This window comes from Meleagris gallopavo, chromosome 4 (assembly GCF_905368555.1).
Source record: "Meleagris gallopavo chromosome 4, MGAL_WU_HG_1.1, whole genome shotgun sequence".
Lineage (NCBI taxonomy): Eukaryota > Metazoa > Chordata > Aves > Galliformes > Phasianidae > Meleagris > Meleagris gallopavo.
In genome coordinates this window covers 10,037,319-10,065,133 of record NC_139407.1, presented here as the reverse complement: position 1 = coordinate 10,065,133, position 27,815 = coordinate 10,037,319, and the positions used below count along the sequence as shown (strand labels likewise).

Genomic DNA, 27,815 nt, shown 5'->3' with positions numbered 1-27,815 from the left:
GAATTTAAACTGACATTGTGATTGCACCTGGATTTTGCCTGGAGTGAAATACGAAGTAAAAAACTAAGCTGCTGGGCAGATGAATTGGTCAAGGGTAACTTTCAGTGTAAGTTATGATGAGTACCTGGGGAATGGTGCCATATTTCATAACTCAAATGAAGGAAAACATCTGTTCATAGCCACATTGCTACAGACTGTGTATGTTAATTTATTTTTTGAATAATCTGATACCTGATGAGGACTCTGTAAGTCTAGATTAAATCCTTCTGTCTTTCAGTGCCCCAGGGAATTGCATCCTTGCATCCATCCAAATGCAATTGCCAATAGAAATGTGAAATAGAACGGTGTGATTTTGTTTGCATCTTCAGAAGAACAGCTTTTACTTAAAATGATCGTTTAATTGGGAAGATGAAAAATTCTCCCTTAGTCTGTTCCTTGATTAACAAGTGCTATTTATTTTCAGAAAACAAAGAACAATACTGAAAAACTTACTCTTCCATTACTTTTCTTCAGATTTTTCTTTCTTGTTTTCTTTAAGTCTTTGCATCAGCTCTTTTTCCAAAATGTAATGCGCTACTTCTATTTTTCCACTTCTGTTTCCCGCTAATCTCTGTCTTCCTTCTCTTTTTGGTAGGTTCGTTAGCTGAGCTGTATGTAGCCCAGAATATAAGACAACCACTACAGCAATATTTGCTATGACAGAAGCTCAAAAAAGGGGAATGAAAGACTGGTTCAACAAACTATTTTCTTAAACAAGATGTCAGAATATTTCTTGTGTAACACTTCTAGAGAAATGTTTATACATTATTTCTGTATCTTCAGTCTTTTACATTAGTTTTAACTTCGTTGTTGCCATCACCTTCTTTTCCTGTTTTCAATGAGACCGAAGTTTCGGAGACACAAATATGTGTATATATATGGTTAGTGGGTTTCAACTTTTGCTCTTAATCCTTCTGACAGTACAGAAAATCTCAGATGATTAGAATGGAGTGATAAATCTCCAAGATCTTAAAATTGTTTCCTTCAGCACCAGAACTACGTGATCAACTGTTGTTACATTGGCTGCAGAAATGCCTGGAAGACTTAGTTTTGTGATGTACTGAGAGGTGAGAAATATTGCAGAGTTACAAGGATAAAACCTCATCCCTTTTCAAAGAGCTGAGTTCTCATCCTTGAATTAAATAATTGCAATAGCTAAGAGGAAAACAAAGAAATAGTGAGCATGGACCAGTCCTGGAAAGAGTAAATTCAGACCATTGGGCTTAATTACTGCATTCTGCAGTAATTTGCGCCAGCTGTTTCCGAGGAGATTGTTTCAGTTTTGGGTTGGTTGATTTGTTTTGCTGGCCTTTTTTTTTTTTTTTTTTTGAGCCGTTAGGTTTAGACTGGCATGTTCAATTTGTGATGTCAATAAATTTATATTATGTGGCCTGTTATTTCAATCCCATTGTGGGTTTTATGTATATTTGTATATATATTTATTAAGGGAATGATTAGCTACAGTAAATGTTTAAATCTTCAGTAGCTGCTGTAAACTTTATAACCAAAAGTTTCTAGGGTTCTCTGTTGCTTTAAAAGCCAGATGTTGTGCATTCTTCTGCTTTAATTCCATTTTTAGTTTGTAACTTCATACTACGTAAATTCTGAGGTGAATTAAAGCCATCAAAGTTATCCACTGATTTTTAGGTGACGTGGACTAGAATGATACAATTGGCTTTTTTCCTCTATTGCCAGGGTAAAACAAGACAGAAGCGCTATTGCACAGCCTTAGGCTCTTCCTATTTGATCATCAGCACATTTCAATGAACAGTTCAGTGGGCTTGATTTTGAAAAGAGCAGGAGCTCGCTTTTCTGCCAAACTTTATCAAATTTCACGTGCAGCTTGAATATTAACATGTAGAATGACACGCTGAGAGCCGAGCAGGCCATTTGCCTGTGCAGGCAAGTTGAGAGAATGAGCCTGAAGAGTCCCATCCTAAACTGAACTTCCACAACTCTTTGTTAGCAGTGAAGGTAGAGTACTGCACTTGCACCGTCTTATTCTTGTTTTAATCTTATGCTAACTGTATAGTGATTATGTTTTCTTCTGGTTTCATCCTTCTGTTTTCCATTTTAATGTGTCCGGCTTTTACACGTTGTTTTAGTTTCCTATCCAAAGGATGAGAAGCATGATTTTTTGTGATTTTTGAATTGAGTTTACTCGCCTCATCACTAGGCTTTAACACCTTTGTTTGGATGGTAAATATTTCAAACAGGACAGGCTGCCCTTGTCATGTTAGCAACATGACAGTCATCCTGTAGTCTACTTGTAGTTTATCTTCTTGATCCTGATGTCCTTTCTGAAATGTTTATTCATTCAGTTAATTCTTCAGTCTTTTTGAAAGACTTCTTGTCCACTTTATTGAGGATGTATATCTTGCAAATTCAATTTTAGATAAATTTGGTATCTGAAAGTCAGTGTTTTGTGTAAGTGCTTGCATGTGTTAGGAACATAAACAATAATCTTTACAGTTCCTTTCCTTATATGATTCTGCAAGGCTTTTGTCAGTCTCTGCAGGATTAGAGGTCCTGAGCTGTGGTTATCCTCCTGGCCTCTCCTTTCAGCAACAGCTGATGCTGAGCTGATTGCAGGTTTTCTCATGAAGAGTGAGTTGTGGGGCATCTTGAACATCTCCCAAACTCTTTTGGGTATGGAAAAGTTGTCTTGTAACCGAGCAGTACCTTCAGACGAGTCGCATTGTGCAAAGGTAAATCAGGACAATCTAAACATGCATTTAGATCAGTACATTTTTACATGTACTTTCTCTCACAAATTTTGTTACTATTCCATGCTATCCTTTGCATGTAAGTACTACATTTTCCAAAGTCTGTTAAATTTATATAGGTCTCAAAATACAATGCTTTTTGTTTGTTTGTTTTTTTTAATGAATGTGCTTCTCAATTTCGAGGAGCAACTTCAAAGCTGCAGTATTTGCTGTATTTCTCATACACAGATTTGTGCATTGTTAATGAACAACCTTGTTTTATATCCTCAGTGGAATATTTGCAACTGGATGTCCAGTATAAGAACAGATACATGGAGATTTTAACATAGGCTAATTATTGAGCATCTATGAATATGTTTCTCTACAGTTGTTCCTTCAAATAACTTGTTTTATGATGCACTTTTTTTTTCAATCTTAGAACACTAACCTTACTTTAAAATAAATGGACAAACCTGAAAATATACCTGTCTATTCATAAATATTCTGTTCTCAAGTAGCTGTGTAATCCCTTTCTTGATTTGTGAACTAGCTCCACCTTCTGCGGGTTGGACATCTTTACTGAAGGTAAACAGGAATTTTCACTACGGGCTAGGAGCTAAGCGATTGCTTTAGGTCATTTTACTACATGCGGGTATTGTATTTTCTTCTTTCCAGTTGTCAAGTACAAATCTATTTTATACTCTAAAATAAAATAATTTCTGATTTATTTAGCCATTCAGGTAAGGCTTCCTACAAACTTAGGATTTTTATTGCTTACTACAAAGCAAAGTGCATATGAAAGTAAAGCTTTCTGTAGAGTAATATTATGTCACTGTTTTCTTTGGAACATTAATATTTGGTAGGATGTATTTTTAATATAGTTACCTTGACTGTCTTTTAATGAAGAAAATGGCCTTGAGTACTCCAAATCTTTGAATTTCTTGTTAGTGCAAGAGGAACTGACAAATTCTGACATTACTTGTGCTAGTAATATGATAAAATATTTCCAATTTTTATCTTTACGAGAACTACTTTCCAAACAGTCTTACAAAAATTCTGAGGAAATGTTTGTTAACCTACCTAGCATGAGGATCATGACAAATAATTCAGAAAATCACAAGAACAATAAAGTTATCAGTTGTTCACTGGCATCCTGGAAGGCTGTAGAATGAAGTAGAATCCACTTAGATTTGTTCTGAGTCCAGTGTTATTCAACATTTTCATTACTGACTTGGCTTATGAAATATAGATGTCTCTCATAAAATTTGCAGACGATTAAAGCTGGGAGATGCTTTAAGCACCACGGGAGTAGGACTAGAATGGATGTTGACCAAATGGAGCACTGAAATACTAGAATGCAGTTCACTGAGGTACAAAGTTATGTTCCTAAAGAAGTAGAAATGCACTGTGTGGAGTGCCAGATTAAGGGGCAACTTGGTAGAATAAGATGTCAATGTTACTTGACTTTTATGGTTGATGTGTGACCCACTCTTCTGTGAAGGAGAGCTGGTGAATCTCCTTAGTCCTCTCCTCGTAAACTAAGTTGTAAAAGTGTCATAAAATGTCTCTGGGTCTACAAATTCATCTTTTTCTCTCTTGCCCTGGATGTCAGTGTACTTGGCTTTGTCTGTCCAACTGTGCTTTGGGGCAGATTGGCTCTACCTTCAAGTCTACTTTTCTATCCTTAAGTGGTCATGCTTTTACAGCTTAGGTTGTGCTGCTTTTTGTGAGAAAAATGGGCAATACGCAGAGATCTCATCAAATTATTTGCTCAAGTGAGAAGCAGACTAGAAATTCTGTTTTTATGTGCAGTTATGCCCTGTGCACTGATTCAGTGCATGTTGTGTTTTAATCTCATTCTGCTTTTCATGGCATTTATTTATTGATTAATTTAATAAATCAGTATAATTTAAGACTAGAAAGAAGAATTTAGGTGGCCTGGTCAAGCTAACCTGACTTCCAGTTTTCTGCTGTATTTATGAATTTGAATGCATCTCACAGCAGCCTCCAGCCTTTGATTCTTTTGCTTTGGTTCCCTAGAATGCAGATCCCCTTTAGTACTCTTCATTTTTTTCTTCATAAAGAACAGAAATCAAATTACAGCTTCATCTTTTTTATAGGCTTATGAAGATTAAGCCCTAAATCTTGGTAGCTCTCCTCTGCAAGCTCTCGTAGTCTTTAAAATGTGTAAACCAAATGCTGGCATGTGTTGTTATCAATATTTTTTTATAAAATCAGCTCCTTGCTGATGGAACTGCAGATGCTTATGTTCTGTTTGCTTCATGATGGCTATAACTTGATAACTGCTCTTTTCCAGGGAACAGCTCTTCAGTCTTTATTTCTTCCACTGAAATATGTATGCCTTTGTTAAAACACAGTTTGTCTCATCACATAGGCACTGTTCACAAAGCAATCCAAGTTATTCTCTCTGACCTCTCTAAATTCCTCTTCATTCCTTCCTGCAGCTTCATTTTTTGTGGTTTCTCCTAGCTTTCAAAGTTCTCTCTGTTGTCTTGGCTACAGTTTTATCCATTTCCATATTTTTCCGTAGCATGGCCAAATTATCTTTGCAGCAGGCAGCTATGTGGTCTTGTTTTTAAACAACTTCTTAGTACTAATGAGCCTCTTGCTGACCCGATTCAGATTCTGTTACCAGAAAAAATGTGCAGTTATCTTCCACATAATGGCAGTTTAAATTGAACAAATTTTGATTATCATTGATTCTTAATTACACTAATCTACAGGTTAAATGACTCAGTGATGAACAGTGTTAAGTCAGTTACAGTCCCTGTTTTTATATGGATTTTTCTCGAGCATAGGTTTTTTTCGTTTGAAACTATAACAATGAAAGCAAGAGAGGCACATTCTGAAAGAGAACATTTTATTTCTTTATTATTTGCTCACTGTAGAGATGTGGGCAAAACCATAGATAACTATAGTGTAGGTCTGCTTTTATTAAATCTTGACGAATTCAGGAACAGCTTGAGTAATTGGGCAAGTTTGAGTAAGCTATTCTAGTTTTCCTCCATTCCTCATTATCGCTTTCTATCATTTCTAATAAGTTCAGAAGTCCCGTATTTTTCATATGTTTCAATAGCCTATTTTTTCCTGATATTCCTAACATACATTTTAACTGAGCAAAACATTTTATAGAATTGTTTAAAATCTCTCTGCTCAGAGTGACTAAAAAAAATAATGAGTTCAATATGTCTATTTAAAGAGAATACAGACAGAAACTAAAAAGAAAAATGAATGTGACTTGAAGGTTACTATCTTTCCAGCCTATACATTGAATAGGTAATATCCTTCCCAGGTAACTATTTGTTCTTCTGTTTTACCTTCCAGCACCCACTCTTTCTTCAATATATGCTCTTTCTGAGTTTGTTTTTTTCTTTTTTGACTGCATTTCATTTACTTAGATATGAGTTGTCAGTGCTAGATAGAAGATGAGATTCTCCATCATATTCATGTCACGCTAAATGAGTTTTCACTCTTACCCCAAAACACTCTGTATACAAGACTTGAATGCAGGCTTTATAGAGAAATTCAGTCTGTTAGGAAAAAAATATCCCTCGTCTCAGTGGTAAGCTAAGTCATTTCTCTCATTTTTGCAGACCCACAATGGTTAGAATAGAGCCGTAGTGTCACCAAAAGTCTAAGACGTTCTATTGCAGCTCACTCTCCAAGCTGAAAACAGATTTCTTTATACAACTTTCCTGTTTTGGAACTAATGATCTGTCTTGTTCTAGGTGACTGGTATGAGCAGCTTTATCCCCTGGTGATTACGCTGAAGGATTGCATGGGAGAGGTGGTCACTAGGGCAAAGCAGTCCATGGCGTTTGTTCTGCTCCAGGAGCTTGCCTGTGGTTTGCCACAATGTTTGATGCTGACCCTAAGGAGAGACATTGTCTTTAGTCAAGCAGTAGGTTGTCTTATATCACTTATCCTCTACTGTGGTGACTACTTTTGATGTTACAAGTGTTGCTGTAATTGATCATACTATGCGTGCATATGTGTTGGTTTGTTGGTTTTTTTTCCTCCCAGTTTAACACAATTTTTTCATGTATTTTCCATTACATCCACCTAAATATTTTATTATGTGTTAGAAAAATCAATAGTAAATGGAAATCCATAGTAACTGAATCACTGAGTCACAGAATTAGGTCTGCAGTAAATTGAAATATCTTTCAATCTATCCCCTTTGCACAAAGAAGGATCCGTAAAGCTATTGACACAGTCTTCCCAGATTATCTAATGCCAGTATCCTTACCTGTAAGGATCTCACGTCTAGCCTGAACGTTCCTTGCTGCTATTCAAGCTAGAAATTTTTCTCCTGGTCACCTTGGAAATGAATTATAGATCATTTGTTTACAGTTTGAATCAGTATTTTATGCGTCTGAAGACTGTCAACATGTTTCTCTTCAGACTAGTCTTCTCGTGGTAAATAGGTGAACTTCATTTGATCCTCTCCTGTAGATGGTGCCTTTGAGATAGCTTGCCTCTAAGCGACTTGTCTAATTTCTCCCTCAAGATTGTGTATTTTTCCTAACATAGTTAAGGAGTTAGGGTATGATGACCAAGGAAATGTTTGCGTTAGGTGCCAACCTGCATCGAATCTATTATAATTCACATCCTTATGTGTTTATATTCTATTAAGGAAGGTTCTGGTCTCATTTATGCTAGTGTGAGTAGTACAATCTCAAAAAAAAAGTTTCTGCAATATTAAATAAGAGAATATTTTACTTATTTTTATACCACGAAGTGGCTCACCAATAAACTAATATGAAATAACTAATATATGGTCACTAAGTAGAAATACCTAAGTTATTTTCTTAAGTATCTAAATATTACTGATGTGATTTCACATTTTTTATTGTCTTTATAGCTTGCTGGATTGGTCTGTGGGTTTATAATCAAGCTGCACACAGGTTTACATGATCAAGGATTTTTACAACAGCTTCATACTGTTGGATTACTTGTGCAATATGAAGGACTCCTCAGCACATATAGTAAGTAGAGTTCTTGGACAAAATTCTTTATGCATGCAAACCGGATGTTTATCCAGGAGTTTCTGATTTTAACCTTGGTTTCGTTTCCAGAAATTTGGCTTATTTAATCAAGAAATATTACCTTAAAGAGAACATAGGCTTCCATATCATGGCACAGTTGAAGCCATTGATACATTGTTGTCAGTGCAATATATCAGAAATTACTTAATTTATTTTCACTCTCTTAGGGGGAGCAGTAGCTGATGCAGAGCGCTGAACTGCAGTGCCTTAAATACAGGAGGTTAGCTTCGTCAGTACAGCTAGGGGATCTCTTGATTTTGATAGATACTGTTTGCAAAGGCATTTGACCTGACCCAAAGTAGGTTTATAAGGTAACCCAAACAGAAAATATAAGTAGTTACTGACTATATTCTGTGCCCTGTGCCATTATTGGTGATGTGAAGATACCTTAAAAATTGTTTAATGCCTAAATTGTTATAGGTTCCATCATTCGATATGTATTTAAAATATATTTGGAGAGAGAAATTGCAGCTTGTTTCAAAATGGTTTGAACTAGATGTATTGGAATACTTCCCCAAAATAGAGATTTTTGATTAAGTAGAAGGGTTTAACATTTATGCAGGTCTTTGCTGCATAAGCAATTGCATCTCCACACTTGGAGACTGCTATCAGACTCCTTTTACACGATATTCACTGTTATTCTTAAAACCTTTGTCCTCCATCAGCAGGACAGTCTTTAAAAACACTTTTCAAACAGACAAAAAAAGGCTTTTCTGAAGTTATTCCATGCACATATAGAACAGGTTGATTTTCAGAGGTGCTTAATACTCGTCATTATCATCTAGGCCACAGAGAATTGTCAGCAGTTCTTAAAATCAGCCTGCTTTTATGTAGGTTACTTTAATGTGGATTTGGGGCTGTGACTTTTAGATGCACTGACTGGGAAATATAATCCCTGCATTGCCTTACTGTAACCTATTCAGTGACTGATCTGTCTTCTCTGTTAAATAACTTCTGTAATCTTTCCATATAGGTGAAGAAGCAGGGATGCTCGAAGACATGGCTGTGGGAATTTCAGATTTGCAGAAAGTAATGTTTAAAGTCGTTGAAGCCAAATCGGAAGACTTTTTGCCTATTATAACTGGAAGGCGGTAAGATTTATTTTTTTTTTTTCCTGGAGCGCACGGCAGGTAGTTTAAAATGGTAGCACATGAAAACACACACAATGATTTGTTTGTTGCTGAGTTCTATTATATGGAAAGTACAGTAGTTTTATTTTTTATGAGGCAAATGAGACGTAATGAGGTAGTGTGAGGGATTCTTAAAGCTATCAGTAATGTGGGCTCCGTGTTGCTTTTTTAATGAGGAGCTAAAAGTTCCAAGTATTAATACAAATTAATTGTAACAGTTTCCTAATTGTGTGTAAAATTTGTGTGGTATTTTTCATATCCAGGCACCAAAAAAAAACATAGTGACAAGATCACTATTGACAGAAGTGGTCTCTGACTAAATATACCTTATTTGGAGGTGACCAGAACTTAAATTTTTTAGCGTGACAAATGAAATCACATTTTGAAGAGCTAGACCTTGGTTGTCTTAAGATGAAAATTGAAAAAGTCAGATGCCAAAGACTAGCACAAAAATGGTCAGTTTTGAAGAATGAAGCCTATCGTATTTGCTGAAGATCATTCAGAACACATGCAGCATCGGAAGTCCTTGCGGGAAGCCATTAATGCATTACGCATCACACATCTCACATAAGCAGTGCTGAATATCGGGACATAAACTGAAATACTTGATTAATTTTGGCTTGAAAATGGTTAAAAAGATGGTTACACTTGAGGAATGGGATTTTAATCTTCAGTATTATTCTAGGCTGGAGCTCCAAATGTTTTTACTTTAGCAGAAATCACTTCCTTAATAGTATCGTTACTCTTAAGCCGACAGTAAATTGAATTCAGCTCAAAGCAGCAACTTTTAGAAACAATGTTTCTTCTGAAGGAGGCTCTCACAACTGTTTTACTTAATTATTCTAGATGATTAATTCTCATCCTATGGGCCTATCCAGAAGGGATCAAAATAAATAGTAGGAAGACCAGAATACAATAGGCAACACATTGGGAATAATTGAGAATAATTATGGTGTACAGATAAGGCAGAAGAAATTCATCCTTTGTAAATCACACGAGTCAAACTACTTCAAAAACCTGCTACATTTACTAGCTTGCTCCTTTGCTGCAGTACACTGAATTGTCACACCAGGAGTTCCTGGTTTTGCTAGACTCAAGCCTGAAGCTGCCCCAGACATTCTGGATTGATAAAGTACTCATTCTTACGGAAGAGTTACTGCCTATGGTTCTTGTACTGTACTTAACTGGCAAGAGTTAACTCAGTGGAATTGATATCAGACAAAAAAAAAAAAAAAGCCATCTAAGGCTTGTATGGAGCCCTGTTTCTCTTAGAGCTGTAATGAGACAGCTCATATCAAGCAGCATTTGGAAGCTGATCATAAAAAGAGAAGACTGAAAAAACTGAGTATGTGCTAATGAATGCTTAGAGAATTAACAGTTTTTAGTTTGCTTTGGCGGTTGTTTCTGTAGATGAATTTTATATGATGTAGCTTAATAAAATAAGGCAACATTTTGCATTTCTACAATTCTACTATTAACTGTAGAAATGCAAGGCAAAACATGAAGCTACTGGTTCTTAATTTGCAGAATTAGAGTGTACACTTATATTTGGTTTTTGAGGGAAACTACTGAAGGCTGAGATTCTATGTGTAAAACCAAAGCAATCCAAAGAGCATGGCATTGAGTAGTGTTCACCTACTAGCACGGGTGGCTGACTCCAGCCATCCAGGTGGAATAAAGTTCAGGTGCTTGCATGCTTTTTTATGGACAAAACTAGTTAGCACTTTTATAAAACCCTTTGTTAGAACATATTTGATTGCGTGCCTGAACTTTGAGGCATTGCAGGGTTTGATGAAAGTGCTTTCAGCAAAGCACGTGAGCAGGCTGGCGCTTGCAGCCACACTGAAGTGATCTAAACAGTTGTCACTTGGCTGGTTAAAGCACCTCCCTGCTGAGATACAGAGGCTGTTTACATTTATTTTTTCTGTTGCAAAGCAAAGGTGCATGTAAATGACTTGTTCTGTGTTTATGGCAATGAGCTGTGTGTGCTTTTGCAGCTGACTGCAGGTAACTCCAGTCCGTGGCCCTCACATGCATGGGGTTAATTGTGAGGAGCTTTTTATCGAGACTGAAAGTATGTATCTATCCTTCGTGATAATAACAAATGTAGGAGAATAAGGCAAATAGATGGGATGCTCTTAATAAGTTACATTTAAGCGAAGAAAATATAGGATACCTAAATTTCTAGAATTAGTTTACAAATAAATGATAATGTGCTGTTTACACTTTTAAACATGCTGGATTTTTCTATTGCTTTTTTTGTTTTGTTTCTTTTTCTGCCTGAGAGATCATTAAGTGTTAAAAAACATTTACTGATTTTTTTGTTTTGTTTTTTGGATTCTCACCTTCGTATTGGAAAACAAGATGGATAATAAGGCCACTACATGTCAAAACTGCCTAGTACATTTGCACTGAAATTAACCATAACGAAAGAAACTAAGTGACACTAAAATATGTTACTTTAGAGCTCCTTCTTATATAAGTAGAATCATAGTACTTGTAAAATTTTGGTAAATTGAATGTCAAGTTCTCCTGTTTTCAGTAGTTTGGTTTTATTTTTTCTTTCTACCTGACTTCAGAGCCATTTCTGGAGTTAGTCTCATAGTTGAATAGCATTTTTCTTAAATGATGGAAAGAGGATTGTTCTAATTATGAAAGTGGTTAAAGATCTTTTAATTTTACCAGGGATCGTCTCTAAGATTTGAACAAATGTATGATTTATTTAATTTAAGGTAAGAGGAGGCTCTTAAATGATACCAGTGTTCATTTATCATGCCTAAAGGTCCACATTGAGGAATGTTATTTCATACACTGAAAGGTCTATAGTGATTTTGAGGATGTGAAATGCAGCAATACAGTGGTTTGATTATGGTTTTGGTTCAGTAACATGCATTCTTTATATTAAACTAAACCAACATTTCTTTTGAAAGCACTGCATCACAGGAAGGAGGTTCTAGTAACTTCACAGCAGCTAGGAATGCTAGTTTGCAGGCTGAGGATGAATGCTGCTGTACAAAGATCAACATCCTTTACTGTCATCTTTGCTAACTGTATTTTCTTCATATGAATGAATTACTTAAATAAAATAGAAAACATCTGAGTCATGTATCCTCCATTTATGGCTACTGACAATCTCCTCAATATGGAACATTTCTCTTTTGCTCAAAGATTGTGCAGTAGATCTAGACCATACCAAAGCATGTGCTGTTGCCCTTGCCACATGTAATTATGTTTTAATTATAAGTCTGTTTTGGACCCGGTTTATGATGTTCGCAGATATGTGGGCAGGGCACCTGTTCTGAGATTGTGACACTCATTTATCCAGCTTGTCATTTTTCTTGAAAGTTTTCTGCCTTCCCCTTCTCCCTCCAAGTTCTGCATTTGGGAACTCAAATTTCTATTTGATTTTTTAGCAAACACGTGATTGATTGATTGATTGAGAGACTTCAAGATAAATTATTTTAGTAGAAGCAAACAAAGTTATTTAGAAAGAAAAACACTAAATCAAGTCAAAAAAAAAAAAAACAAAATCCATCCTTTTCCATCTTAAGTTTGCATGCATGCATCATGTGAGATCCTAGGCCTGGTTTCTACAGGTAGGATATAGATCCTCCTTCACTGCTGTCGTTATATTTTTCTTTCTTGATGCCATACTTAAGTGAGCTCTGTAGGAAAGCTCTTGGGTATCATTTGGTCCTCTCTGAATGATTAAAACTGCCAAGTCCTGAAGACAAATGGATCTGCTTCTAATGTATTCTTTTTTATTAATCTAATTGCTCTAAATATAGAAAGAAAGCTAATAAGAAACAAGCTAACTGCATATTATTGTTTCTGTCTTGTCAAATCAGGCATCAATCCTCAAAAATAGGTGAAATTCAGCTTGAGGGTTTCACGGTGAAGGACATAAGAAACTGAACTGGCAATCAAAGTAACATTTGTAGTAAAGTCCAACCAAACACAATATAAAACCAAAAACGTATCGTATCCTTCTCCTAAAATAGGACTCATGTTTTCAGAAATCAATCTTCAATTATTATCTGAGCAGAGTCCATTTGTTGTTTGTTATGCTTTCTAACCTCAAGGTGAAAATCCGGACTCTGAAGAAAATGGGAATTTTGCATAGGGTTTTTATGAGGGTTTTTTTTCTGTATTGAGACCATTATGAGTGAGCAGGAGGAATTCAAGTTCTGGCTTCCAGAAGGAAGTTTTTCGTAATTCAAGAAGGTGAATTTTAGGAGTTGGGGTGTCCTCACTGATATTTTGGTAGTAGAAGACTTTTCTGCCAATTTAACTTTTAATCCTATTTTCACTTCAGTAAAAAAAGTCATATCAAGTGCATGCAACTATATATACTAAGCTTGTAGTACTCCTGAAACAAGCAAGCTGATCTTTAACGTTTTGTGTTTTAACACAGTTAAGAGGAAAAGAGGGAACTGGTCTGTATGCTTAAAAGTTCTCTATGACTTAGGAAAATCATACTTTCAAGCTAACTAAGCAATATTCCTGTTCTTATTCTTCCTTTTATTTTTCCTAGTGAACATTATGTCATAGAGGTCCAGCTTCCGGCAAAAATGTTTGAGTTGCTACCACAAGAGATTAAAGAAGGAAAGCTACTTCGCATGTATCCAGTACTCTTTAATGTTGGAATCAATGAACAGCAAACACTTGCAGAGAGGTAAGAAGATGCTTGCCAAAATAATTTTCTTACCTTCTGAGTATTCTATGTGAGACATCTCTCACAGGATTACAAAGAAATCATTTTTTGTTATTTGCTCTTGGACCATCTCAGCTTGACTTTGTATGTATTTTTAAAAGTATTAAAAGAAATAAGTACAAGCAATGAAAAAACCTACAAAATAATATGAAAGGCCAAGTGAAGAGATGGCCGTATACAGGACATCATTGTGCATTTGTTTCACGCAGCCAGCACCGGGTTTTCCTTGAATGTAGATATGAAATGTATTTCTAGATTATACTTGTAGAAGTTTGTGTATAGTGCTTGGGCACTTAAGTCAACTGAAGTTCAAAAATTCCAAATTCTTGCTATCTTGGAGATGGAGTTGAAAGTACTAGAAAAATCATAAACTGTAAAGAGAACCTTTTTCTCAACTTCTTGGGTTTGATTATTTTTAACAGAATGAAGTTTTAATTACTAATGTAGAATATGCTAATGATACGTTCATAGAAACATGAAGGCTGATGGTAAAATTATAACGTGTTAATATTAATCCTCTGAAGGGATTGCTAGAAAGTAATTTTTCAGTACAATCTTGGTCGACATTTTCTCATCTTATATATTTCTCTCTCAAGAGACAGTTACCTATTGGTCATGTTAAATTATTAAGTGGTACAATGCTAAAATTGCAAGATGAACATCTACAAGAAGATGAGTACTTTTTTCCTTTTACTCAATTCATTTACAGAGCACGTGGGGGATGAAGTATGTTCCTTCAGGCAGTGTTCAGTATAAACTCAAACCAAAAGCTATCTAAGTGTAGGTGAGCAAATACACGGGCATAGTGAAAAACTGTTAGCTTGGACAACAGGCAAGAAACAGCACTACGGGAGTTTGACATCATATTCTTTGTATACAGCAGAGTAAAAGGGGACTTAGGGAAGTCTTCTAGGGAATGCAGTCACATAGCATTGTGGATATTTATTAGAGGACTTTTCTGAACTGTGATCAGTGATATACTGGAAAGTCAGGTATAAAATATAATGGGAGATGAAGGCTGAATCAGAAAATGGAGATATAAGTGAATGTTTTACTAGAGAAAATGATATAAAGTTCATTAGAGAAGTTGAGACACCCTTGAAAATGGAAGTAGCTTTTAGTAGAAAAGTGATTTTATGGGTTAAGTAACATAGCTAGAGTGATGACATACAAAAAGCAAAATCAATTGTGAGTGGATTCTTCACATTTTTCCAAAGGAAAGAAAAGGAGTATGAGGTAACCAAGAAGCAAGACTGTGAGAGTTTATGAGGTGGGACAGGCAGGGACTTTGTTACAAAAGTCCTGAAGAAAAAATTGACAAGATTTAGAAATAGCCTGAATCTGCAGAGTTGTCAAGGAATAAGTCAAAAAAAAAGATGTCAACTGGCTTGAATGTGGAGTAACAGGAAGTGTGGTAATGTTGTTCTCAGCGGTGATTATATATTTTACCCAAAGAAAAGAAAGCCATAAATGAAAAATTTAATAAATGCCTATCAGGCGAACCAAATTGGATTATTCCATGCAGAAACATGCCTTCTGCATGCATTTACATGTGCAAAAGTTAGACTTAGTTCAAAATAACTGCTCAACTCCTGAAGCTGCACATTCATCTTTGCTGTTGGGAACACTGCACATGCTTAGTGGAACACCTTAGGAGAACAGAAATAACTTCTTGTGATAAATTGTTTACAGTGCAGTACTTGATTAAATGTGAAAGATGTTTACTTTCAATAAAGTACAATAGAGGATGCATCTGTTTTAAAAGAAATGTTCGATAATCTCAGTAAGACATTTAGTAGTTGTACTCTGCCCAAGCTGCCGTTTGAAATCCCACAGAGAGCCTTTGCATTTGTTCAGGATTTGTGAAGGAAATGGGAACTTGTGCTTTATTGAATCATTATCTGTAAAAAATATTCTGTCCGCATGGTTTGGTAGAATTTTCTGTGGATGGTTTCCTCATTCCTGACTATTACTTCTAAATCACTTGGAAGATGAATAATAATATAGTTTGACCAAATCTAATACATTCAACACTAGAAGAAGAAATTTGAGTTCTTCATATAATTTAAACGTTCTGATGGATTAATGGCTATGTGTTTTAGGTTTTTCATCATTTTACTATGATTTTATAGGTTTGGAGATACCACTTTGCAAGAAAACATTAACCAAGAAAACTTAGAACTTCTAAAAGAATATTACAACCTGTTTACGGAAAAAATGCCTCCTGATTGTGAGTACAACATAATAATCCAAATAGCTTTTAAAAGGTATTATAGATGAAAATTTATAAGGAAGTAATTTTAACGCAATACTAATATGCAGATTTTAGATTTAGGCCTAGATCCTATAATTTATTCCGTAAAATTAAGCACTTGGAGCCTGTTTGAGCCCAAGGCCGTAGCAGAAATGGCAGGGAGAGTGAAACGCAGTAGTGGTGAACCAGACAGCTCCTTTCAATTATTAATAAGATATGCTCTTTGATAATTTAAATAGAGGACAGGCCGTACTTACTATATTTGTACAGATGTACTCCTTGGGAATTTTCATCAATTTTACTTATTCCCTCCACTTTTCTGTCTGAGTATGTGCATAGGTTGCTCCGAAAGTAATGCCTCCTATTTCTATGGAAATGACAACATATACAAAGAGTACAATAGCACTATTTCATGGAGCGAATTCTAACTACAAAATGCTGTTTTTCAATATAGTTGCCACCATTAGATATGGATTTTCACCGACAGTGAACAAGAGCCCGCATGCTGCACTCGTAAAAACCTGTGCCAGCAGAGATGACCCACTGATAATGTGACCGTTGCTGAAATGCACCACCCACTGCTTCACTGTGCTCATATCTCCTGTTAGGTCTTCATAAATGTTGATGTGTTGATGAATGTCAGTGGGTGCCATTTCTTCCACATGGAGGAATTCGGTGACACACCTTTGCTTCATACTCGCTTTCATGTCAGATGCCATTTTGTCAGAGTGCCCCTCAACACAGCAGCAACATGGGACAGAATATTGGTGGGAAGGTTCAACCTCTACTGCTGTACCACCACCATCTGCCTCTGATGTTGTGGGCCAACATAATAAAATAGGAGGCATTACTTCTGGAGCAGCCCTCATATTAAGGTATGGCAAACAATACTCAGAAATGTATAAACAATGAATTACTTTACAATGTCATTGATATTAATAGCATGATTCTATTAGAATAGGCCCTATATTTATATATTATGGGTATGTGGTACTATAAGCATACTGTTCTCTTACTGTCCTGAAAGCAAACACAGCAAAGACCTTTTGCATCAATATAATCCTCTTAAAGTAGTCTTAACGGCTAAATTATATTCCCCTAAGTTGCAAATTGTACAGCCTCATTTTAAATAGTTTGTATTTAGGTCTCTGCCCCTTATTCTTTGGTAATTATCTGTGAATCTGAAGTGCTGTTGTGCTAGGGGGCATTTCTAATTCCTTGTGGGGAATACTATACAATGCTTATGATCTCTTACAGACGGTATTGGTTATGTTTACTGATTTCCATTATGTGTATATACTCGTCGTTTTACCAAATGTGGTGCTGTATATGTGTACATGCCTGTATTTCATCTCGGATTAAATTCTATTTGTTAATAATTTTGACAGAAGTGAGAGCTGTGTTTTCTAAGGTGTATCTGATATTTCACACTTTTCTACCAAAAGTCTTATGTAGTAAGCTAGAGATTTATTTGGGGGAATCTTCCCAATAAAGGTTCCGAAAAACTGACCTCATCTGGAATTAGGTCTAAAGTGTATCTGCTGCTTTATAAATGAATCTGATTACGTAAAAGCAGAAATTTACATGCAGGTAGTATTTGCTCCTTTTCATTGACAAGAACTAACCTTGTACTGCCTTCCTCTAGAATGATTGTTAGTGTGCTGCACAGTCTTCCAGGACTTCTTTCAGACTGTGCAGACTTGTAAGAACTATGCTTATCTAGCTCATCCTGTCTTTTCTGGTTGTTATTGGCTTCCTGCATTTTCTCTGCCTCTGAGAGCTGAGTCTGGCTGTTGTCCCAGTTTTTACATAACACGAAGTACCTTCTGGTTCCACTGCACTTTCTGGTTGCTCTGTACAATTACATGGTATTGATACTGTACAGCTCTTCCTGTTATCTAAACAAACTGCAAGGCAGAGGTATCCATCAACATACACTATCAAGCTTAACAATATAACTCAGCTTGGAGGAAGGTGCCTTTCAAACCAGCTCCTTCGTACGTTATCCCTATATCTCTGTTAGTTAATTTTTGTTTTGCTTTTTTTTTTTAGTGGAGAGGGAAAAGGGGGACTGAAGCCCTCCAAGGTGTTCATCCAGAGGAGTATTTCATTTCTTTCCCCTTTTCTCCACCTCTTTGCTCCAGCTCTTCGGGAGATACACCTCCACACAAGCTGGCAGCAGCCCTGGCTGTGGAGCCAAGTGAGAGCCATTTGGCATTCATGGCTTTGTCACACCTTTCCAAATTGTTTCCTATAGTGCCAGACCTGTGCTGCAAAATAAACGTGTGAGCCCTTTCACAAAGCTGTTAGTTACAAATAAAACCCATAAAACCAGACCCAGTTTGAGGACTCTCAGTTCTGCTGGCAAGCAGTTGCATCCACCATCCTTAGACATCCTCACTTTGCATATTTCTCATTAAAGAATAATGCTTTGCACTCCCATGAAGGTATTGCCACCTTTGCTATTAGTTTTTCTCTCACTGCAGAGCTTTTAATTGTATGTTCAAGCCTTCTCTCCATTCCTCATGACAAAAGAATGTTAATTGTTAATGCCTACATATACCAAATGTTGACTTCCTACCTAACTTTAGATGAGTATGCACTCTGTCAGTCTTCCATTCCCTTGTCACTTGATTTGTCTCCCAACAGGATATTGCAAACCCAGTAAGTTACAATGTGCCCCAAGAAAGATCCTTACCAGAAATGCCTACCAATTCAATTACTTTAGACACCAAAATAGCTTTAAAAAGTTAATGATAGAGTACAGAAATATGATTGCTATTTAGTAGGACGTGTGTTATTGCAAAGAGAGCCTTAAAACTCAATTAAGCAGCTAAGAGCGTAAATTAAGATAACGCTGTCTCACAAGTGATATTTGCTATCACTGATTTATCACTACCTAGCACCCACAGCAACATCACTGTTGCAAGATGCATCCCTTGTGTGAAAAGGGATGCAGCAAGGTTTTGAAATCGTGCGAGCAAATAAAGATTTTTCTTCCATAGCATCACAGTGTATGTAGTACTACTGCGTATGTCAACAGTGCTGTCTATGAGTCTGTTCTGCACTTCAAGGCTTCTCCCCCTTATGATCTATGAGAATGATTTGACAGTTTAATACTGCTTTGTGATACAAGGAGTTTAAGCTATCAGTCACATCCAGTCAAGCTACAAGTTGCTTGGCAATATAATAAATTAGGATAATATTGGTTTACCTATTGTGAAGTCGTCTCTCTGAGATGATGGATTTTCTGCTGTGAGCCAAAGGAAAAGTATTTTGATACAATAAAATGTTTACCTAGTGATATATTCCCATAATCTGGAAGCATCTTTCTAGAGCGCTGTCTGTATGCTATCTATTTTCAAGGAACAGATGCAGGAGAAATATAATAGTCTAGCAGGTTGTAATGTATGTTTATATGCTCTGCGTTATCTAATTGTATGGTCAAGAATTCTAATGCTCAGGTCACACAATCTTCAGTAAGGTTATTACAAAACAGGTTTTAATGTATTTTTCCTGTGTGGTGGTGGTGGTGGTATTGTTTTTAAATATTTTGGGGGGGGGGGCGGAGTGGGAGTGTGGTAGGGAGGTGGGATGTTAGGCAATATGAATAAGAAAATGTAAATGTTCTAGAACATATCTGTGTTTATTTAAATTATTTCTTAGTATGAATCACAGATAAAGAGGGCTGGAATTTATTAGAGATAAAAGGTAAAAGCCAGATGATAAGAGGTATCCTTCCAGCTGTGAGCAGCTTAGGAGAATGGATTTTGACCTGCATTATTGTAGTCGCATCATTTTTACTCTCTGAAATTGAATAGGAATTGTAGGTGTTTTATTTTGTTTTGCTTTTTCCACTTGGATGGATCATCCTTTTTCTTCGATGGAGGGAAAAAAGTAAAAGAAAAATCAGTGTATCTATTTGCAGAAAAACTGTTTTAATAGATTTAGTTTAAATCTTGTTTCAACTGTTTTAAAGACTTATTTTGGAGATGTCTTTTTCTGCTTCCCTATCAGAAGAAAAAATCATTTAGAAAAACAGATTTTGGTTGTTTTCAAAACTAATTAAGATAATGGTAAGATTAAAAATCCTTTTGTGTTCACAAAACTCAAGAGGAAATTGAATTGTCCACTTCTGAATTCCCTCTAGGTGTGCACCGTTAATAAAACTTGAGTCTTTCTATCACAGGGCAAGTAGGTAATACTTTAGATATTAAGTAAGCCTGAAATTATTTTGTACTTGAACATCAAAGTTCATTTCCCAGTAGACTGTTAAATATCCTCTGTTACATTCTGGGGATGTTTAATGTTGGTTAACCTACCTGTATATTTGTTATTTTAGAAAGTAAAGCATCATTTTAAAAACCAAAATGAAATGTATCCTTTTGAAAACAACAGTAAATATTTTGACCTCAAAATAATCATCACATCAAAGCAACTCTAAATAGCACTCTCTTATTTCTCTGCTCATTTCCCATGAATGTTTGTAGTGGCTGATGAACAGAACTACAACAAATATTTGAATCCTACTATTTATAAGATGAAAGTTAGAGATATTTTAATTTTCCAGTGTGAAACCCTTAGGTAGGACAACGTAATACACAGAAATAAGATTTTTTAATTCTCTAAGGATTTAGCCAGTTTCTTCGATCCTGCTTTCTCAAAAAAAGGCTGTAAATGATAGACCTCTTCAATAATAATTTCATTAGTCAGCACAGCACTGCCATCAACCTTTCCATCTTGCCATGATGATCAACCCTATGCTGCTTTTTTTTTTTGTTAATTTTTTTCAGGTCTACCACATTTTCAAGAACAAAATGATTTAAAGGGATTACTAGAAAATCTTCATCAAAATATCCAGGCCAAAAAGAGGAAGAATGTAGAAATCATGTGGCTGGCTGCGACGGTGAGATCTTGTTTGTTTGTTTGTTTGTTTTCCAAATATATTCAAATATTATGAATATATTTTTTCAGATATTTTTCTTTTTCAAATATATTCACATGATGTATTAATTTTCATGTGATTTTGATATTACAAGTGAAATGGATTTCAAGAGTCTGGATGGAAAACTCAGTGATTAAACTAGGTAGCTAAAATGGTTCTCTAACCGTTCTGTTCTGTTAATCTCACATCCAATTTATTAATATCTCTCTTCTTCCTGCACTTACATTACAGATATATTCTTTCTGTCTTTTAACTGAAAGAACTAGCCTGAGTTCAAAGACGAAAGTGATCTTGGTCACGTTGTTGCCAGCATCTCCCAGGTTCTTTCTCCTAGGCAGGCAGTCCCTGGCCTGTGCAGCTGCATGGGGCTGTTTTGCTCCAGTTCAGAAATTTGCATTTTTCACAGTGAGATGCATTGCCAGCCTTTAACATGGTACTCCACAACATATCCTTCTCTCCACACTGGAAAGTGATGGATTTGGTGGGTGGACTGTTCAGTGAACGAAGAACTGGTTGCGGGATTGAGCGGTGGTCAATGGCTCCGTGTCTAGAGGGAGAGCAGTGGTGAATGGTGTCCCCCAAGAGTCAGTGCTAGGACTGGGTGCTCCTTACTATCTTCATCACTGACATTGACAGTGGGATTGAGTGCACCCTCAGCAAGTTTGCTGATGACACCAAGCTGAGGGATGCAGCCAGCACACAGGAGAGACAGGATGCCATCCAGAGAGACCTACATAGGCTAATCAGTGGGCCCAGGTGAACCTCATGGGAAGCAAATCCAAATGCAAAGTCTCGCATGTGGGTCTAGGCAACCCCCATTACTAATATAAGCAGGGGGATGAAAGGATTGAGAGCAGCCCTGCTGATAAAGACCTGCAGGTACTGGTGGATGGCAAGCTGGACGTGAGCCAGCAATGTACCCTCAGCCCAGAAAGCTAACCCTATCCTGGGCTGCATCAAAAGAAGTGTGGTCAGCAAATTGAGGGAGGTTTTTGTGTTCCAGTTGGTGCCTCGTCCTGTTGGTGGGCATCAGCAAGAAGAGCCTGGCCCCATTCTCTTGACCCCACACTTCAGATGTTTATATAGTTTAGAAATTCCCTCTCAACCTTCTCTTCTCCAACGTACATTTTGCACACGTAGATTAAAAACAAACTCAAGCAGATAGATGTTTGTAAAGAGCTCAGACTTATGAGAAGTGTGAAAATCAATTAGATAATTGCCTTAAATGCAGAAAAGTACCCTTTTGTACCAAAGTCTTGAGCCTTTGCTATCTATTGAAAGTGAAAAGACTTTGTGTTTTGGGGAGCTTTCAAATGCATATGCCCTTTAAGGTAGATAAATATTTGATATAAAACATTAATAAAATTTTGCATGACTTTTCATTAACACAAGGAGCACAAAGAATATTAATTATGTTTTTATTAATAATACCAGCATTATTTTTTATATTGCTAATAAAATTTTAATTTTGGATAATAGGTATTATCACATACTATTGAAGTATAAATCCTTTGTAAGTAAAAATGTAAGCTTTTTTTTTTCTAGTATCATTTCTTCAATTACTATGAAACGTTGCTTTGCAAAGATAAGATAAATCAGTACAGAATAATGTGAAGTCAGCTACAAAGAGAATGAGGGAATTTACTTAATCTTTGGATACAGAAAGTTTTCTACTATCTATGCAGGATTTGTTGAAAATTATGTCATGGGTAAAAAGAAGTTCTTTGGACATTTAAAAAAAAAGTTTCAATTTTTTTTTCCTTCAGAATATTATATTTCTCTCAAGCTACTTTACTGTAAGCTTCTAAAATGGGTGTTTCTGGACCCACTTCTATACACACTGCTGTACTGTATGAAAGCATGGTGGAAGGACAAATTCTCAGCCGTAAGGACATCACTGTTACAGTAGTAGATAAATGAGATTCTACGTGGATATGCTTATGTAACAGCACCTGCAGGTAGTCTTGTGAGAACACATCTGCTTAAAAAAAAAAAATCTACAAATTGATATCACAAATAGTTCTTAATCTAAATAAACATAGCAGAAGAGATTTAAATGTGGTGTATTTTTACTTCTTAAGCTGGACCCTTAAACTTCTGTTTTATTTCAGAAGGAAATAATTGGAATATCGATTTTTCCTTGTTTTAGGCTCCACTGTTTTACGTGCTTTTTCATTGGATTACATCCTCTTTAAAATTAAGCACAGTCCCAATCATTTAAATCTGAGTTTCTTTGGAACGCTCCTTAAAGGTCATTTAGAAGAAATATACGTGTCCTATATCTCCAATATATTTTGGGAATCAATTGAGCAAAAGTGAGGATAAAAGTCAAGCTGGACACTTACTGTAAGCTGTTGATTCTGATATTATGATGTTACCATAGATTAGGTATCGTATCTCGCTAGATTTCTTGGCCATCTGATCATTGTTTGCCCATTTTAATTATTTACTTTTGCTGTTCCTGCTTAGTGAACTGAGTTATTTCTGAGGATTTATTTGCGCCCGCCTATCAGGTTAACCTAGATTTCTCTTAGATCATAAGCTAAGGATTTTTTTTTTTATTATTTAATATAATGGATTGATTTCCATTTAAACCACTTTAACATGATTGAGCCATTTCTACTGAACTTACAGGCAAAATAAACCCTCTCATTTGTGGTTACCCATTTGCTTGTTTTCCCTAAAACGCTTCTGAGTTCAAAACTGACTCTGTTGCCAGCACTTCAGTCAGATGCTGTCGGCTCAGATTTGGGACTTAGTCTCCCCTCCCTGCGCTGGAGGTCATCACCCATCCGGAATAATTACCTGCATTTTGCTTATGACTCATTCACTTCAAATAGTAATGATGACTCATGAACTTCAAAAGAGGGAAGTATAAAGAGAATTAATCTTCTCAGTTAAGCAGTTATCTTCTTCACAGTGTTATCAACCCTACTTGATACTTTCTCAAAATAATAATTGTCTTTTAATACATAATTTAAATCCCCATGCCACTTCCCACATTTCTAATAGATATAAGTTTTAAAATTTGAACGTATAGAAGGAAAGAAACACTCACAGATTCTGCTTAACTAACGTGTACTTCTTAGGGTTCAAAGTTGGGCTCAATTCCCTGGGCTCAACTTTTGAGATGTCCCTCACCATAATGGTACAGAGACCTTAAAGACAATGTAAGTGTTGTCTGGGTCACTGTTTTTAATAGAATTTCTGGGAATGCCATTACTGTGGATAAAATGTGCTTATTTACTGAAGTGAGGTTCTGAAGATTCAGAAGTTTTGGAGCTGAAAATCCGGTTTCATCCTGATGCCAAGTAAAAACTCTATAGCCAAGCTGAAAAGTTGATTGGGCTTGGCCCTAAATAATTTATAGCCTTGCCTTATTCTCCTAATTTAATTATTTTTTATTGTCTTACTATGACTGTTCTGGGACATAAATTTGTTAGATAGGGTGTTAACCTTTATTAGGGCAAGTGAAATCAGGAAAAATAGACCCATCCTTGGAGAACATCAATTCTCTTCACATTTTTCTTCTAGTAAACACTTGCTTGAACTAAAAGCTTTTCTTAATAAGCTGATACAACAGCAGATTGATTCTTAAGACAAGAAATGATCATGATTCCCTTATCCCTTAGAAGTGTCAAAATGCTGGGTGAAAGTAAGCAATCCATGGCATTTGTTTACATAAAGCTTTCATTGTTCTGGGTCATCTGTAGAAAGGTTTAGCTGTTGAAAATAGGGACTATATTTAAATTCTGTACAAGATAGATGAGTGTGAACTGACACCCTCATGAGAAATTAGTCCTCTGTGTTCATGAGTCTGAGTTAAGAGTAACTTGCCAAAGTTTTTCTTTGCTTTTTTTTTTCCCCAAAATTCATTGGATATTCAGGCAATTAAGCTTTACTTGAATAAGGTGATTGTCAAGAAAGAGAGATTAAATGAAGCAACTTCTTGTTTTATAGCCTATATTGAAACAGTCACTTTTTATTTCAAGTTAGGGAATTTGGATGCAATGGTTTGCTAACCTGTAACAGGTGTAGATTTTAGTAACTCGTTTAATATGCTAGAGACTAAGAGTAGTAGACTCATCGGTTTCCTGCTTCACTAGGGCTGGGATGTGGGGGCAGAACTGAGACTTGATCCTCTTATAATAGAGAATGGAGCCATCTTTTATGTGAACTGTTTTGTATCGTAGCTGCACTGCTTGGGTATTTCCAGTCTCCCTGCTTTGTACAAAGCCTGTTCCTCATCAGTCCATATACAAAACATGGTGCATGTGTCACAGTACTGTAATCATTGACTTTTAATGATAAAACAGTAGGCAAGACCTTCTACTGAAATAAAAGTAGACAATTTGTGTGTGGTACTTGTGCATAAAGTATGTGTTTGAAGGAGCAAGAGATTTACAGTAAATACCACGGTAGCAAAACAAATCTGTAAACTGCAGCTTCAGTGCAAGACTATGCAGCTCTCTCCTAAAACCAATAAGGACTTATTTTTCTTTAGTGGGCAGGTTAGTTATGGGCTTGTCCTGATAGTGGAAACCCTTAAGATCTGCTTTTAAAATCTTTAATTTTGACAAATTGGAAATGGGCTATAGATCAGAGGCTATAATCCTAAGGTATTATTTTGGTAGAGTGTTAGTTCTGCAAGTTTATAAACGAAAGAGAAATTTACCGTCCCTTTCAGCACAGAATGTTCACCTTTTGTGCCAGCATGGGCGTAATCCTTAGAATGTGACAGTCCCCAGGCAGCACTAATAACTGATGTAAGGACATGCTTGTCAGTAGCCATATCACAGAGGTTTGAGCCACTATCTTTTAATAGCAATTTTCTTCCTGAGAAACTTTGTTGTTTGTATGTGATTGTAAGCTGTGGGATTTTCCAGGTCTGCTAATGTGCAGAGAATTAAGCGTGAAAAGAGCAGCCCTCTGACATCTGCCTGTGTTTCAGATTTGCCGTAAGCTGAATGGAGTCCGCTTCACCTGTTGCAAAAGTGCCAAAGACCGGACGTCCATGTCAGTGACATTGGAGCAGTGCTCCATCTTGAGGGACGAGCATCAGCTTCACAAAGACTTCTTTATTCGAGCACTGGATTGTATGAGAAGGTATGTGAAGATTATTGCATATCCCCTGCTTTTTGAGCTGAGCTGAACCAAGAACTGCAAAACTGGCCAAAGCCAGTTGCAAATGCATGATAGGCCCCAGTCCTGATTTAGCACTGTGCCAGCTATGATTCACTTCTGCATGCAAGGACTTCATTTTAGCACTAATGAACAGTTTCTGAGATTTATATGTGAAACTGCAGAGTGCCACTCCACTGACTGAAGAATTTGACTAGGGTAAAGAGCCATCATTTTAACAAAGCCTTAGGCTTTCATGAAGCTTAAAATTTTAACAGTGTTCTATGACTGTATACAAAAGAGTTATTTTTTGTTTTTAGAATATTTCTGAAATGTTTATATGCTCACTAAAACATTTGTATAAAATGTAGGGAAACTGGGAAAACTAAATTAGCTTTTTTTAGAGATGGCAATTCTTATTATGTCATGTTATTAAAAATAAAAGGAAAAAATGCAGTTTTTGATGGTGGTTGCCAATAACAACATTTGATAAAAATCTTTGTTGTGGAAAGCAAACAAAAAACTCCATGTTTGTTTCATTCTAAATTGCAGAGATGCAATTAACGCTGATGTAGTGAGAAATGAGTAATTAAAAGATGTAAAGATTTTTGATCATCTGAATCTTGTAATTGAAGAAAAAAAAAAAAAAAAAAAAGAAAACCACCAAGCAAACATGAATCCATGTGCTATCTTCTCTAAAGAAACTGTTTCATTACTGGCATTAACGAGTGCTGCGTTGTATATTCCGTAAGAGTTTACTCAAGCCCTATCCAACAAACATCCCTACAAGACTAATAGAAAATATTCTTGCCAGCCTGCAAAGAAGTAATTGAATTTTATCTTGCACTTCTGTGAAACACACAATGTGACTGCGTGTTGGATTTTTGTGTCTAAGTAACAATTGTTTATGATTGTAATTGAACATTCCTGACTTCAGTATTTGGTTTTATCAGATTAGGAGTTTAAAGTTGAGGTTAATCTGTATGTTACGCAGGCAAGGTCATTTGTTTTTTAGCAAAGGTAAATTTTCTAAAGAAAAAGAACCATAATTTTACATCAAGTAATTGAGCAGAGTGCTGAAAAGGCATAAAAGTATAGTTGGTTTGCAAGTTGCTAGTGCAGTGTTATGTATTAAATTAAGATATCATTTCGTATGTATCATTAGCTTGCATATGTCCCTTAGTCTCTGCAGTACTTCAGTGATTGAATGACACCTGTGTGCAGCCTTTCATAACTACATGTTTTATCATTAATGAAAAATTTGAGTTTTCTGTGTTAAGTTCCATTTGTGTTGGCATTTCAGATGTTTTTTTTTTAAATGTCTCCGATACATATGATACAATGTAAGTTTGAGTACATTGTCAGATACAAACAAATTAGTTATATGAAATTATTATGTAGAATACTACTGAAAGATAGACTGGACACATTTCACAGATAAACATCTAATTTAAAAAAAAAAAAGGAGAGAAAAAAAGACTGACATTTTTACAAACCAATTTATTAATGTGGAAGTGAAGTATAGAAGGATTTTGCAGACTGAAATGCAAGGGACTTTATATGCTTTTATATTACATAACTGATTTGAAAACTGAGATGATTAACACATTAGTTATATTGGCAGGTAACAGTAAATTAGCATTACAAAAGAATGGCGGAAAGCCAGAAAGTCTGCAGAAAACTTATCAAGTAAATGAGCAGATGGATATATGAGGCTGAAGCAACATCAGAAATGTGAATTTTGTTTTTCCTGTAGTTCTAAGTAGATAAAAGCTTTTTCCTGCTGATATCTGGCAAATGAATTTCAAACACCCTTGAACTAAGTAGTTGCCTTTTGT

General features: G+C 36.0%; 1 protein-coding gene across 7 annotated transcripts in view; it reads left to right on the top strand.

Annotated features, from left to right (window-relative positions):
* The window catches only part of INPP4B (inositol polyphosphate-4-phosphatase type II B), a 304,378-nt gene that overhangs the window by 218,903 nt on the left and 57,660 nt on the right, over positions 1 to 27,815 (top strand). For all 7 annotated transcript variants that reach the window (XM_085222120.1, XM_085222121.1, XM_085222119.1 and 4 more), the window contains 7 exons: positions 6,494 to 6,666; positions 7,630 to 7,753; positions 8,787 to 8,904; positions 13,478 to 13,618; positions 15,790 to 15,887; positions 20,705 to 20,817; positions 25,808 to 25,962. In XM_085222120.1, coding sequence (XP_085078246.1) covers positions 6,494 to 6,666; positions 7,630 to 7,753; positions 8,787 to 8,904; positions 13,478 to 13,618; positions 15,790 to 15,887; positions 20,705 to 20,817; positions 25,808 to 25,962 — 922 coding nt within the window. The remainder of the gene's footprint in view (positions 1 to 6,493; positions 6,667 to 7,629; positions 7,754 to 8,786; positions 8,905 to 13,477; positions 13,619 to 15,789; positions 15,888 to 20,704; positions 20,818 to 25,807; positions 25,963 to 27,815) is intronic.